Below are 13112 nucleotides of genomic sequence, written 5' to 3' on the forward strand. Positions count from 1 at the left end.
TACACATTTACACCATTCAATGTATATGTTACATTACCATGCAAGTTTTATCTTATATTCTTGAACTTAAACTAATGAAGATTATATGAAAGAAAAAAAAAAAAACACTTTGCTCACATTTTCATTTTGTATTTATTATTATTATTATTATTCCGTATTTATTATCATTTTATATATAAAATCTTTTTATATTTTCTTGGGATTTAAAATTTCCTTTTCAAGTAATAAAGGAATATCTTTCTCCAAAAAAAAAGTAATAAAGGAATATTTAATTAATTTAACTTTTTTTTTTTGAGAAAAATTAATTTTAACTTAATTAGCAAAAACAAAAACAAAAACAAAATAATTGTAAGCTCCTGTAACCCAATTTCGTGACTTTGTCAATGAGGTTGGTAAGCCAATTTCTTCACTTTAATAATCGAAGGAAAATCTTGAATGACAAAAAGACTGAAAACACTTTCTCTGTTTTCCAAAAGCAAAAACACAACCTCAAAAAAAAAAAAAAAAAAAAAAAAAAAAAAAATCCCTCCCAGTCAGTTCCAACTTTTATAAGCACCGCATTATAGAGAATCTTTTTTTTTCACTGATGTATTAAATGCTTGGCGTGTACAGAGATTGCGTATTAAAGTGCTTTTACGAAACGTGTTTTGGGATTTTTTTGTGTATATTGGAAAAGTATCTGAAAGGTGGGTTTTGATTGGCAAGTTGAATAAGGTCCAAGAATGGTGATTCTGAGGGATTTGCTTCATGGGTTTTTCTGGGTTTTGGATTTCCGGAGTGGGGTTTTCTGATATTTTGTGGTTTTGATCAAATATCAATTCAGTGCCTCTGATAGTTTGGAGGAAATTTTGGATGATCAAGAACTGAATTTGGTGATTTTCAGGGATTTTGGGATGTGGGTTTTGATATTTTTTGGTCTTGATCAACTATTATTTCAGGGCATTTGATATTTTTTGGAGGTTTTTTTTTTTTTTTTTGGATGACCAAGAACTGAATTTGTAAGGGGAAGGGGTTTTGATTATTGGGTTTTACTGGGTTTTGGATTTTCTGAAGTGGGCTTTTGATATTTTGTGGCCTTGATCATAATTCAGCTGAGGGCAAGTGAAATATTGGGTTATTGTAGTTCAATTTAGGTTAGTGTTAAGGGTTTTCCATTGGTGGTAGTGAAGATGGGGAAGACTGAGCTTGAAAAGGAAGCGGCTTGTTATTCTTCTTACATAGACAATGATCAAAACATCGATATTGATGTTGCTTTCTCTTACATTGTAAGGGCTCTTTTATTGATGTTTTATATTGATCCTTTTATGGTGTGATCAATGCAAATATGGTTGCTTTTTGAGAATTTGTGTTTGGATGTTGTTATCATGGGTTGCACTTGTAAGCTTGAGCTAAAGTCCAAAACAGAGAATGAAAATATAAATAAAATAGAGCTGGAGTGTGAACTAGAGATTGATGGTTGGGTGGTTTTGAGAATTCTGATGGATCACTAAATGCTACATGCATTGGAATTTTTATTTCCTTTTATTTGTTTGCTGAGATAATTTAGGAAAATGTATGGTTTTCATTGTTCATGTACTGGTTTTTCATTATTCAGCAGACTCATGTCAACAAATTTTTGGGTTGGGAGGATTTTTTTTTTTCATGGATAATAGATGATTATGAGACTAGGCTAAATCAAGGAATTGTTTCAAGGATTATTACTGTTGATGTGTAGTTTATAAATCAAAAATATTTCTAGGTTTTATTTATTTATTTTCTCTTTTCCTCCATCTTCTCTGCTGGCAAAAGCATTTATAAATTAGTTGTGTAATAGAATACAACTAACTCATGGGAATAGAACGCGTTTTCTTTTATTTCTGTTTGAGTCTAGAGACAATGTTGGTCATGTGGTTTTAGAGTTCATACCAATGCTCGTCTTCATTAGATGCCTCAAGTGATTTACAATTTTTTTTGGCTTGATTAATAGTTCAATTGATGTGATTTTGCTGGACTTTAAGATAATGGGATACTACATCCCATCTATATTGGATATTGTTTCTGCTGGGACTTCTTACTTGCTTTGATAGTCAAAGGCTGATCATTATCTCAAGCTTGAATGAGGTTGCTTCTGTTAATATCTATCAAAAAGTTAACTAAGGCTAGGTCCAAACCATTTGGATTTATACCTCCAAATATAAAATATCAAAAGATATGTTTGCTGTCACAAATTATCATGTTGAGGATGGAATAGCCATAATTTCCTAATTGTCACACACTGACTAGATTCCAGAAGAAGGAAAGAGATAGTTACTTTGAACAGTCTTTAAATGGTAGGGGTGCTACAAGCCTAGATCCCCAACAGAGATATTTGATATGGGTTTGGCGGTGAGAGCCTAGGTTACCAAACCTAAAACTTGTGGCATAGAATATAGATCACTATGTCTCAGGTTAGGCTGTGGTTGTATTGGCTGCATGAGGGATGTAGGTGTTTTGGGTGTGAATTAAATCATAAAGAGACACAATGAAAATAGGAAGAGCTTCCACATGCATAGGGAACATTTGGTTTAACTGTTTCCTCTATATCTGGTAGTCAACTGCAATTAAATTTCCATCTGAACTTATTCACTCATCAAATGTGCTGCAAGAACATCAGTTCCATAGATTGCATTCAGTTGCTCCTTTCTCTGATTTTGATTGTCAACCTGATAGTTCTTTTGTACTTTCTGAACATATTCCATATTGAAGTGCCAATATATGATATAAAAAAGTTCTTAAATAATAGAAACCACATTGTGGTTTTTTACATTTTAACTTGTAAGTGTAACAACATAATACTAGCTCCTGACCATTTATGATGCACCTTATGTCAAAACTTTCATTCAAAAGTGATTAATTTGAAGCATAAATAATTTCAGTTCCAATAATATCATCTAATGTACAATCTCATTGGTTTATGTACTGGACTTGCTTTTCTATAACTTTAACACTTCACCACATTTTATGCTATGGTGGTTCTTGTAATTGGCCTCTTTCTTGATGTGACATTTTTTATGCAATGTATTTCAAGTAATATTAAGGTTTGGTTCTGATTTTTTTGTAGGATAAGAGGATTCAAGATGTTTTGGGACATCATCAGAAAGAGTTTGAGGGTGGACTTTCTGCAGAGAACTTGGGTAAGTGATGAATTAAGGAGATGTTCATCTGTTAAGATACAATGTTATGATTAAATTTAGTATCAACACTGTTCAAAATGATGATAATGGGAGACAACTGATTGACAGGGGCAAGATTTGGTGGATATGGTTCATTTTTACCTACATATCAGCGGTCTCCTTCTACTTGCTCAAAGACTTCACAAAAAGCTCAAAACAACCATTCTCATGATCTGCCTTTAGAGGTATATGGTTGGTTTCTTCCCTTATATTTTTCTTACTATTCTAGACACTTGAGTTCTTTGCTTAATATGATCATGCAGGGTGCCCCACAGAATTCAACAGTTATCATGAGACCTGAACTTGCTTCAACTGATCATGCGCTACCTGAACTAAGGAATTCTTCTGTGGATAGTTTGCCCAAAGTTTGTAATTCAAGGAATTATATTTCAAATCACAAACCTCTCAAACTGTCAATCAATCAGTCTGATAAAAAAACACTGAAGTTCCGGATCAAAGTGAGGTCAGACAACATTTTAACTGAAAAGAGTGCTGCAATCTACAGCAATCTTGGTCTTGACATGTCTCCATCCTCATCATCAGATGGCAACCATACAGAGTGGGAAGGGAACTCTCCAGATTCTCATAGTAAACAGAGTGAATCTCCCTCCTGCATTATTAAGGTGAACCTTTTTTCACCATTTTGTTATCTCTTCATGTGTTTCTTCGGGCAGATGTTCATATAATTCAATTATGTTTTTTGCCATGCCAATGTGATGAAGCAGATCATGACTTCTTTTCCTATTCCAAATGGTGTGCTATTGTCGCCTCTTCATGATAATTTGGTTTGCCCATTGGAAGAAAAAAATCTCTTAGATGGAAGTAGATCTCCACCTTTTAAAGAGATGGATGCTGTCTTTGAAAATGAGGTTGCTTCAAAAATGCATTGTAAAAAGGTGTTCGGAGAGAAGAAAAAGAAGTTTGGGGATAAAAATGAGAGGATTGTAGAATCAAAGAATGGGAATTTTGAGGATCCTGTTAATCCTGTTAATGCTGGTTTGAAGAATGAAGGAAAAATTAAGATCTCAGTGAGCAAGGAGATTGCATCTGATATCTTGAAGCTTCCACCTAAATCTAGTAAACGTAGTAATGGTGGTGGCATGGGAAATGGTATTGCTATGGCTGCATCTGAACTCAATATAGGTAAGGCAAAGGAAAAAAATTTCTCCTCATACTTAGTAAAAGAGGAAACTTTGGGGTCAATAGCTTGCAGGAGTGGTGATGAGCAGAATGCAAAGAATGGTTTGGCAGAAATGATCCAGAAAGATAAAAATTTAGTCCATGATATAAGAAAAGATGGCAGAACCAAAGATGATAGAAGTTGTAATTTGTTTGAACAGAATTGTGACATGCCAAAGGGAAGCAAAGTTTGCGATTGGGGAACAGCAGCTCCCATAAAACAGAATTGTGAGAGCAAAGCCACCCACCAACAGGATGGAGTGAATATATCTCACGGGAAGGAATCAGCTGGGGGACAAAAGAAGTCTAAGGAAATCCAAAATCACAATAGCTCAGCTACCAGGAAGTCAAAAGTGAACTTGAAGGTTAGTTGTTCTTCCGCGTCAAAAGATAATGTCGCTTACAAAAGTGGCTTTCCATCCAAAAGTAAAGGAGATGAAAAATTACACAAGGATTTGGAGAAGGCAAAAGATAGCCATAGTGATAGAATGTCTAACAAAAAACTAGTTAAGAAAGAATATGTAAGTGATACATCAAGAAATCCTCTCAAAGATCAGGAAAGGGACTCTAAACTTGAGATTTTTGAGAAAAAATTCCTTGCATCCAGCAGCAAATCAAGGGATGGTTCAGGTACTGATCAGGCAAAGGACTCTAAGCTTGAAGTGTCCGGGAAAAAATCAGTCAAAGAACTATCCGGGAAAGGATACCATGCAATCAGCAACAAATCTAAGGAGACCTTAGGTAAAGATCCTGCGAAGGACCATAAGCTTGATGTTTCTGAGAAAGAATCCTTTGCATTCAGTCATAAACTAAAGGAGAGATCAGGTAATAAACAGAATGATTTCCCATCAACTTCTGAAGCACATCTGAAAGGACACATGAAAGATGCAACTAAGATACCTGATCCTCGTCCTTCTGAGGTTGCTCCAGTAGTCATAGAGGAAAATTGGGTGTGTTGTGACAAGTGTGAGAAATGGCGGCTTCTACCATATGGTACAAATCCTGACCACCTGCCAAAGAAGTGGCTGTGCAGCATGCTTACTTGGCTGTAAGTTCTCTTCTTGGTTTTATGAAGTTTTATGTAAAAGATGAACTGTATGAATTTTGAATGATGATTATGGATAAATTGTGATTATGAACAAACTGAGAATTATGCTGTGGTGATTTGTGATCTCATGAAAAGTGCATGAGTTCTTGGTCAAGAGAGATTTTATAACATGGAAAATGACCAAGCTTTGGCTGCAATATCTGAAATGCTTCTTTTTTCTTTCCCTGTTGTTTTTATTCACTTGGAAATTAATTATTTAGCTTGCAAGGTCGGTTCACAACTCACGTCATAAGTGTTGAAGCCTACAATTAAGTCAACATTGAGTCTTGGAAATATGTTTACTAACATTACCTTTTTTGTAGCAAGCAAATAGTAGTAGTCTAGTTGTAGAGTACCCATCTAGATGTTTCGATAGAGATTTTTTTATGTTTACTAACGTTGCCTTTTTTGTAGCAAGCAGATAGTAGTGGTCTAGTAGTAGAGCACCCATCTACATGTTTGGATAGAGATTTATTTTGTAATCCTCTCTCTTGCTCTCTTCCTGATGATTGAGTGATAAAACTGTTTCAGGCCTGGAATGAATCGGTGTAGTTTCAGTGAGGAGGAGACAACAAATGCTCTGAATGCATTATACCAAGTTCCCATTTCTCAGATACAAAATAATCAGCAGACTTATCCTGTTGGAACTGCACCTGGTGGAACTTTGCTTGAGGCCCCGCATCTTAACCAAAACTGCCAAGATCTTGTTATCAATGCAGTGACCAGTGGTGGAAAGAACAAACTTGGAGCAAAAACAGTATCAAATGAAGCTCCTCATATTGGTTCCAAGGATGTGTTGAACTTCAAAAAGAACCAACAGGTTCCTGTTAAAAGCAAAGGTTTACAGAATCTCAGCCAATGTTCCCTGGAATCAAAATCAGAGGAAAGACCTAGTAAGAACTACTAACTGCTGGCATACTGTAAATAACGTGTAAGATCTAGTATTTACAGTTGCCTTTCCTGAACTCCATATGTAAGCATCAATACATATGGTGAATTGACTTGATGGAACATATAAAATTTTATTTTAGGATAGTGAATTCTCAGAATCTTGTAGATAAGCATGTTTTGATGACTTTAATGTTTTTAGTAAATTTTATTTGATGAATGATTCCCAATGTTGATGCCTTTAATATGACTTATTAAAAGAAAAAAAAAAAGGTTAAATGCAGAAAACCACCCTAAACTATGGGATACTTGCAATGCGCACAATAAACTCTAAAAAGATTAAAGTTAAAGTTAACAGGTAGATCCTTTCCATTGTGCCGATTAGCAACTTCTCATCCAAATCAATTTTAAATTTAACAGTCACATGACATGCACATGACCATTAAGTGGCAAAAGATGCAAATGCCCTTTTAGTCAACAAGTGGTAATAAAAAGACAGAAATACCCCCAAACATTCCTCTCTTCCCTCTCTCAGTCTCCTCACCCATCTCTTCTCACTCCTTACTAAAAACGCAGCCACGTTTTGTATTGGCAGTGTTTATGGTCATGACTGCTTAGAGATTCTTTCTGGAGCTGTGGTGTCCTAAATGTTTCTTGAAGTCCACTATTTTGCTGATGTCTGTTTCTGTTTACAGGTAATGCCAAGCCACTGAAAACAAATATCAGGAGGGAGTATGGTCAAGATGGTTGTAGACCTTCTAAGAAAGCAAAGACAGAAAGCACACATTATACCAATCAAGATCAGAATCCTGGTGGATTGTCAAAGAAGGAAGTTGAAACTGATATTCAGAAATATAATGAAAGATGTTCCAGCGATATAAAGGGTGTTCCTCAGGATGGTTCATTTCCTTCTGTTAAACAATCTAAGAAACAGGGTCACAGGACTTTTGTGGAAGATAATGATAATAGTTCTTTTGCTAGAAAGAAGAGAAAGTTGAAAGAGCAGCAGGGTATTCATATGAATGACCTTCCTAGTAATAGACAGGATTTTAAGGATGAACAGATTTCTATGGAGGAGACGAGTGGGAGACAATGCAGAAAAGAAAAGAAAGCCAGAGCATTGAAGCTTCAAGGAAATGAAACCAATACTAGGAAGGCCAGTAGTGAACCAGAAAAACAAGGTACAGTGACCAGGATCCTTCTGTCAAGTAGCAAAAATAATCCTTTAGACAGAACTGTTTCATATGAAGGCAGAAAAAGTACGAAGAAAGACCAGCATTTTGGGCAGTATGATGGATACAATTTATCTCAGTGGACTGTTGATGGTAACAATTCTTTTAGAAAGGACTTTGGAGCTAGACATCCTTGTACTGCAGCCACCTCTAGTTCATCCATGATTTCAGGCACAGGTAAAATTAAAGTGAATTTCAATGAATTTAAAGGTTCACCTGCAGAATCAGTATGTTCTTCTCCTTTGAGAATCTCCAACCCAGAAAATCATACAAGGAGCCTTTCAGGGAAGGATGGCAGTGCTGATGTAGGTTTGGCTCTCATTAATAGCCCAGGAACATACTTAGTGGGTGAAGATGATGGCAGAAGCCAGCATTATGAGTCTATAAGGAAGGAAAAAGCCTTCACTGTGATTCAAGATAGGTCTTCCGTGTCCCCCTCATTTGATTATCAAGGCAGGTTTACTGAGCACAAAATACATGGGAAAGCTAAATCATTGACTGTCCACACTTCGAACATAAGAAACTCCCACCCGTTGAATGTTTGTATTGAAAATGACAAACATACCAATGAACCAAACAAGAACCACCATTTCCATGATATGGCAAGAGTTAACAGCCATTGCTCTCCAAAGAAATGTCTGCCGGAGAAATCTACAAACGGTTGCTCTTCACAGGCCAAAGAAAGGCACTCAACTCCAATATCTGATTTGGATAAAAGCAATATTAGGATCTCTAAGTCATTTAACGAGCAGGAAGAATCGGATAATGTGCACTATGAGGTGGAGAATGGATCTCATGATATTGCACCTTACAAGAAAGACATAAAGGTTAGAAAAATTAAAATTCAGGGAAATAAGTCTACTAAAATTGAGAAAAATAATGCTGGAAAGAAATTATCTGCTGGCAAATGCTTGAGTGACAGTAGCAAAAGAGAGAGCCAAACTCTATGTGATAGACTTGAGGACCCACATTCGAAAATTATTACTGTTTTTCCTAAGGGTGGAGAATCTACTGCCAGCAGGCAGAATCTGTTGCAGAATCATAATGATGAGAAATATTTAAAATGGCTCCCTTCAGAAAGAAACTTTCAAGAAGAAAAAGCTACAGAGAACAGTGATGACTTTGATGTATTGCCCTTTGATGATTTTAACAGAAGTGATTCAGTGAAGGCTTCACAACAACTTGGGAAGGATGACTGCCAAAATAAACTTCATCATGTTAGTTCAAGACACCCCGCATGTAATAGGGATGGAAATAGGGATATAGTTGCACCAAGTCATAGAAGAAAGGATGCCACTACTCGTGCAGCAAATAAGACTTTAAAAGAAGCAGAAGATCTTAAGCATTCGGCAGATCAGCTTAAGGTCTGTCCATATTTTGCAACTTTGATTTTTTGTTGTTTATTTAAATGTTCATATGGTTATATCTTTCAATGTTAACATTACCCCAACTTGGACATATGGGGAAAAAAAAACTACCCTAACTTTTTGTATGTTCTTTATTTGCTTTTTAGATTTCTGGTTCAGAACTTGAAAGTATAGAGGCACGCTTCCAGGCAGCTCTGAAGTTTCTCCATGGGGCATCACTGTTAGATCCTTGTAATAGCAAGAGTGCCAAATATGGAGAAATGACATCAACTACAGCATATAATTCTACTGCAAAGCTATTTGAGTAAGTGTTGAATGCAATCCATGCAAAGACTCTTCATTTATCTCTTGCTGAAGGGGAAAAAAGTATTTGAAAGGGAGGACTGAAAGTTTAGAAAATCAAGACAAAGAAGACAAAAATGAAAATAGCAGGGCCATAGAATAGATTGTGGGATAAGCAGCATTTCTCCTTGTAGGCTTTTGCAGTATTTTGATTATAGAAATTATAGAAGTTATTTTAAGGTGCAAGCATTAGTATTATTTCAGAAGGCAGCATAATATACTTGGGAAAACTGAGAATGAGTCTGCATTAAAGTAATGATAATATTATGAAATCCTGATATGTCCAAAAACAATCAAAACAAATATCCTAAGGCTCTAACATTCTCAAACACGTGACTCCTCGAGACTACTTATGAAATATTTTATGAAGAGTTACCCAGGGTTTGGTTTAATGTGTTTAAGGTAGATATGTTTCTTCTCAACTTAATTGAGTTGCATCACCCTTAAGATTTTATTTTATTTTTAATTATCTAAACTATGATGTATGCCACAATTGGGTGTATACAGAACATTCAAAGCTACATGTTGATGTTTTTGAACTGCTTAAATTTACAGATATTGTGCCTGTGAATATGAGAGATGCAAAGACATGGCTTCTGCTGCCTTGGCATACAAATGCTTGGAAGTGACGTTCATGCGAATGATCTATGTTAATCATTTCATTGCAAGCAGTGACCAAAATGAGTTGCAAAAGACACTACAAATGGTTTCTCCAGGTAAAAATAAGGATGCTGTGGTTGGAAGGTAATTATGATTTTTTCTAGGTTAACAAAAATTTGTAAAAGAAGGAAGGTATAAATGCCAATGACAACACTTTTCTAATTTATAGGGAACTAGTACTTATCCAACTCACCCTTAACTCGGCTATATAGTTTGATTAGTGATGGAGCATAAGGTGATGATCTAAAAGAAGTATCAGAATGCACAATATAAGTCCTCAAAAGGCCAGGCCTGGCTGGGCCAGGGCCTTGTTTCTTCGAAGTGTGGTTTTCGGTTGGCTTCATAGGCCCAAGCTTGACTCAATTCAGCACTGTAAATGTTAATGAATGGTGCTCTGCCCAGTCTATGGACAACCTATTGGCCTAAAATGGTTTTCCTTTCTACTGGCCTGAAATTGTTACTGCAAAAGCTGGAGCTACCCTTGAAGTTGATCCATTTGTTGAGCAAAATTAAGTGCTTTTTCTTCTTTTTTAATTGGTACTAAATGCGTGCTTATAAAAAAAATTAAAAATAAAGGTTTAAAGAAAAAGGGGTAGTAAAGGCTAAAAACTCTAGGAGTAGCACAGTCAGCTGGGGACCATGCCTCATGTCACTAGTTCGAATCTCCCCTTCCCCCTCTGCTTAGGACCAAAAGTTACTTATAAAATGGGAGGAGGGGGGTTGTTAGTAAATTCTTATATATCTTGCTATCATTCAAACTAATTTTCCTTATGATGTTTTATTAACATTGTCAATTTTTATGTTGTTTTCAGTTCAGTCTCCATCATCCTCTGCCTCTGATGTTGATAACTTATATAATCAAGCAATGATGGACAAGATGGATGTAGCCAAGGATGGTAGTTCATTGCAGGTTACTGGTAATCATGTCATTGCTGCCAGAAACCATCCCAAGCTTGTGCGGCTGCTCGACTTTGTATGTATAGTCATATTAGTTTTGCTTGTTTCCTTATCATCATGGAAATTCTATTTAAGGAAAAAACTTGTGCTGGATGGAAAAAAATAAATATCTTCAAAAATAGCTGTTGCATTTGCTAGTTATGGATGGTAAGGCTTAAAAGGATCCTTAGGTGCCCAACCAAAGACCTTTAGATCAAATGACATTAGCACCCTCATTGTATAAATGGAAGGACCAGATTTCGAACTCCTGGTACTTGGGAGTTGCATGGGAGTTTATCCTAACCAGCGGGTCTGGGATTATTAAAACTTTAAAAAAAGAATCTTGTGATGCCTAGAGGACTTAGATTAGGAAAAGTTTAGAAGGAAAGTTTTGGTCTTGGCCTTGTGATATATCTGGCAAGTTCCTAGCATCGTACCCTGCATGCTAGTAATTCTTTTTACACAAACCTCTGGGCACATCACATTGCCTTTGACTATATATGTTAAAAATAGTTTGATGCTCTTTGTGTGGAACTGCTTGCAGGCACAAGATGTAAACTTTGCAATGGAGGCCTCAAGGAAATCCCAGATTTCCTTTGCAGCTGCTAATGTAGTACTTGCAAAGACAAGGAACGAGAAGGTTATCTCTTCCATTAAAAGGACCCTTGATTTCAGCTTCCATGATGTAGAGGAACTTTTACGGCTAGTACACCTTGCAATGGAGGCTCTTAGTAGCAGTTGAAGTCCTGGATGCTGTAGGGTTCTCATGAATGGTGAGAGTGTATTCTCTCTCTCTCTCTCTCTCCAGCTTACAAACATGTATCAGCATCCATGCTTGAGGCATAGTTTCATGAAACAGAGAAACTGCAATGAAGTCCAATCTAATTTCTGGACCTGAGCAGGTAATGACAGAGAGATGTTGCTGTTGGTTATGATTTTCTAAGGTTATGCACTGCATATATACAGATTAAATTTAATGTGCAAGTCTTATGGATTCTAATTTGTGGGCTTTCAGGTCTGATGTGAATAATGCAATAAGGCCTTGATTGTGGTCCAGACTTGTACTAGAACTTTCAGAGGTTATACGCCGTGCAGCCTTTGCAGCTGTTGAAAATAAGGATCAAAAACGGAATTGGAAATTTTGAAATGATGCAGAGTTTTCCAAGTAGATTCTGATTGCTTCTGGTTTTGAGGTTCCACAAGTTATGCACACATCTTTCAGAATTTTCAAGCTCAGCTTTACCAATTCTTTTCCCTAATCCCTTTGGAGGTTGGACACAAAAATTTTGAACATGAAGGGGACAGTGACCTTAGGTATGTGATCTTACTATACTCTTTCTCTTGCTTTTTAGAAAGTATTCTGATGCATGATATTCTTTGCAGGTTGCAGCACGTTCAATTTTCTTACTGTGCAGTTGTGATCAAGATCATAGTTTTTGATAAAGGAAACGAACAAGTGTAAAGAAGGTAGTTAGATAGGAAAAACACGTAAGTATCACACATACGAAGTTTACACATTAGGATACGATGGAAGAAACAAATGAACATTTATATATGAATATATCTATACAAAATACTTAACACTGTAACATTGACCAGTGTTCCCAAATTGAAGATGGCAACAGATGGAGTTTTTAGTTTTTCCATGAAAAGTTGCAAAGTATGTTTTTTCTTTCCCTCTTAAACTTGTGTATAAGCAAGACGTGCAATATATATATATATATATGCTCTTTCAAAACTTGCAATAGATACCACCCTGCAATTGTGTGTAGTGTCTCCAACCCACTGGCATGTGGGCCTCACTGAAAGTTAACTAGACCGAGTTTTCAATGTTAATTTCACTGTCTCAGTTCAAAATAAATAAACTTACATAACCAATAGTATAGAATGGTGGAAAAATTCCATGTAATCAAATTTGATTAGTTTGTTGATATCTATAGACCTAAAGTTTTAGAATTAAGGCTTGATTATTCTTGCACCCAAAATTTTAGAACCAATTGATTATATTTTTTGATAAGAGAACTAATTGATTATTGCTGTGCTTGTATTAACCAATTGATACCAAAAAATTTAGACAAAATTTTCAAATCCAGAGCTGGAAAAATGTGGTATACGTGCCTTGTTAATAGGATTAAAATATTTTTTAATATTTTTCTCAAAAAAATAAACATCATTTAAATATAAAATTTTGCTAGATTCGTTTACAAGAAAAATTATTTCTCAACCTTAT

General features: G+C 35.8%; 1 protein-coding gene across 2 annotated transcripts; it reads left to right on the top strand.

The window, feature by feature from the left end:
• Positions 1-474: 474 nt before the first annotated feature.
• LOC111995674 (cysteine-tryptophan domain-containing zinc finger protein 7) lies at positions 475-12559 on the top strand. Of its 2 annotated transcripts, none has more exons than XM_024027596.2 (13): positions 475-1265; positions 3080-3152; positions 3261-3376; positions 3455-3814; positions 3917-5418; positions 5989-6350; positions 7041-8941; positions 9091-9248; positions 9842-10002; positions 10759-10919; positions 11427-11784; positions 11898-12196; positions 12266-12559. In XM_024027596.2, the coding sequence occupies exons 1-11, from the start codon at positions 1170-1172 to the stop codon at positions 11622-11624; spliced, it is 5088 nt and encodes a 1695-aa protein (XP_023883364.2). In that variant the 5' UTR covers positions 475-1169; the 3' UTR covers positions 11625-11784; positions 11898-12196; positions 12266-12559. The 2 variants fall into 2 exon arrangements, with proteins under 2 accessions (XP_023883364.2, XP_065635291.1); XM_065779219.1 differs by having other exon boundaries at positions 11427-11655.
• Positions 12560-13112: the final 553 nt, after the last annotated feature.

Source organism: Quercus suber, unplaced genomic scaffold (genome assembly GCF_002906115.3).
Source record: "Quercus suber isolate HL8 unplaced genomic scaffold, Cork oak 2.0 scaffold_202, whole genome shotgun sequence".
Lineage (NCBI taxonomy): Eukaryota > Viridiplantae > Streptophyta > Magnoliopsida > Fagales > Fagaceae > Quercus > Quercus suber.

Bases quoted from the DNA above. Each gene is read 5' to 3' on its own strand.
- LOC111995674 (XM_024027596.2), top strand. From the start codon at position 1,170: ATGGGGAAGACTGAGCTTGAAAAGGAAGCGGCTTGTTATTCTTCTTAC. The intron at 3,153-3,260 runs GTAAGTGATGAA...ACTGATTGACAG, and splicing joins ACTTTCTGCAGAGAACTTGG to GGGCAAGATTTGGTGGATAT. The intron at 10,003-10,758 runs GTAAAAATAAGG...TGTTGTTTTCAG, and splicing joins ACTACAAATGGTTTCTCCAG to TTCAGTCTCCATCATCCTCT.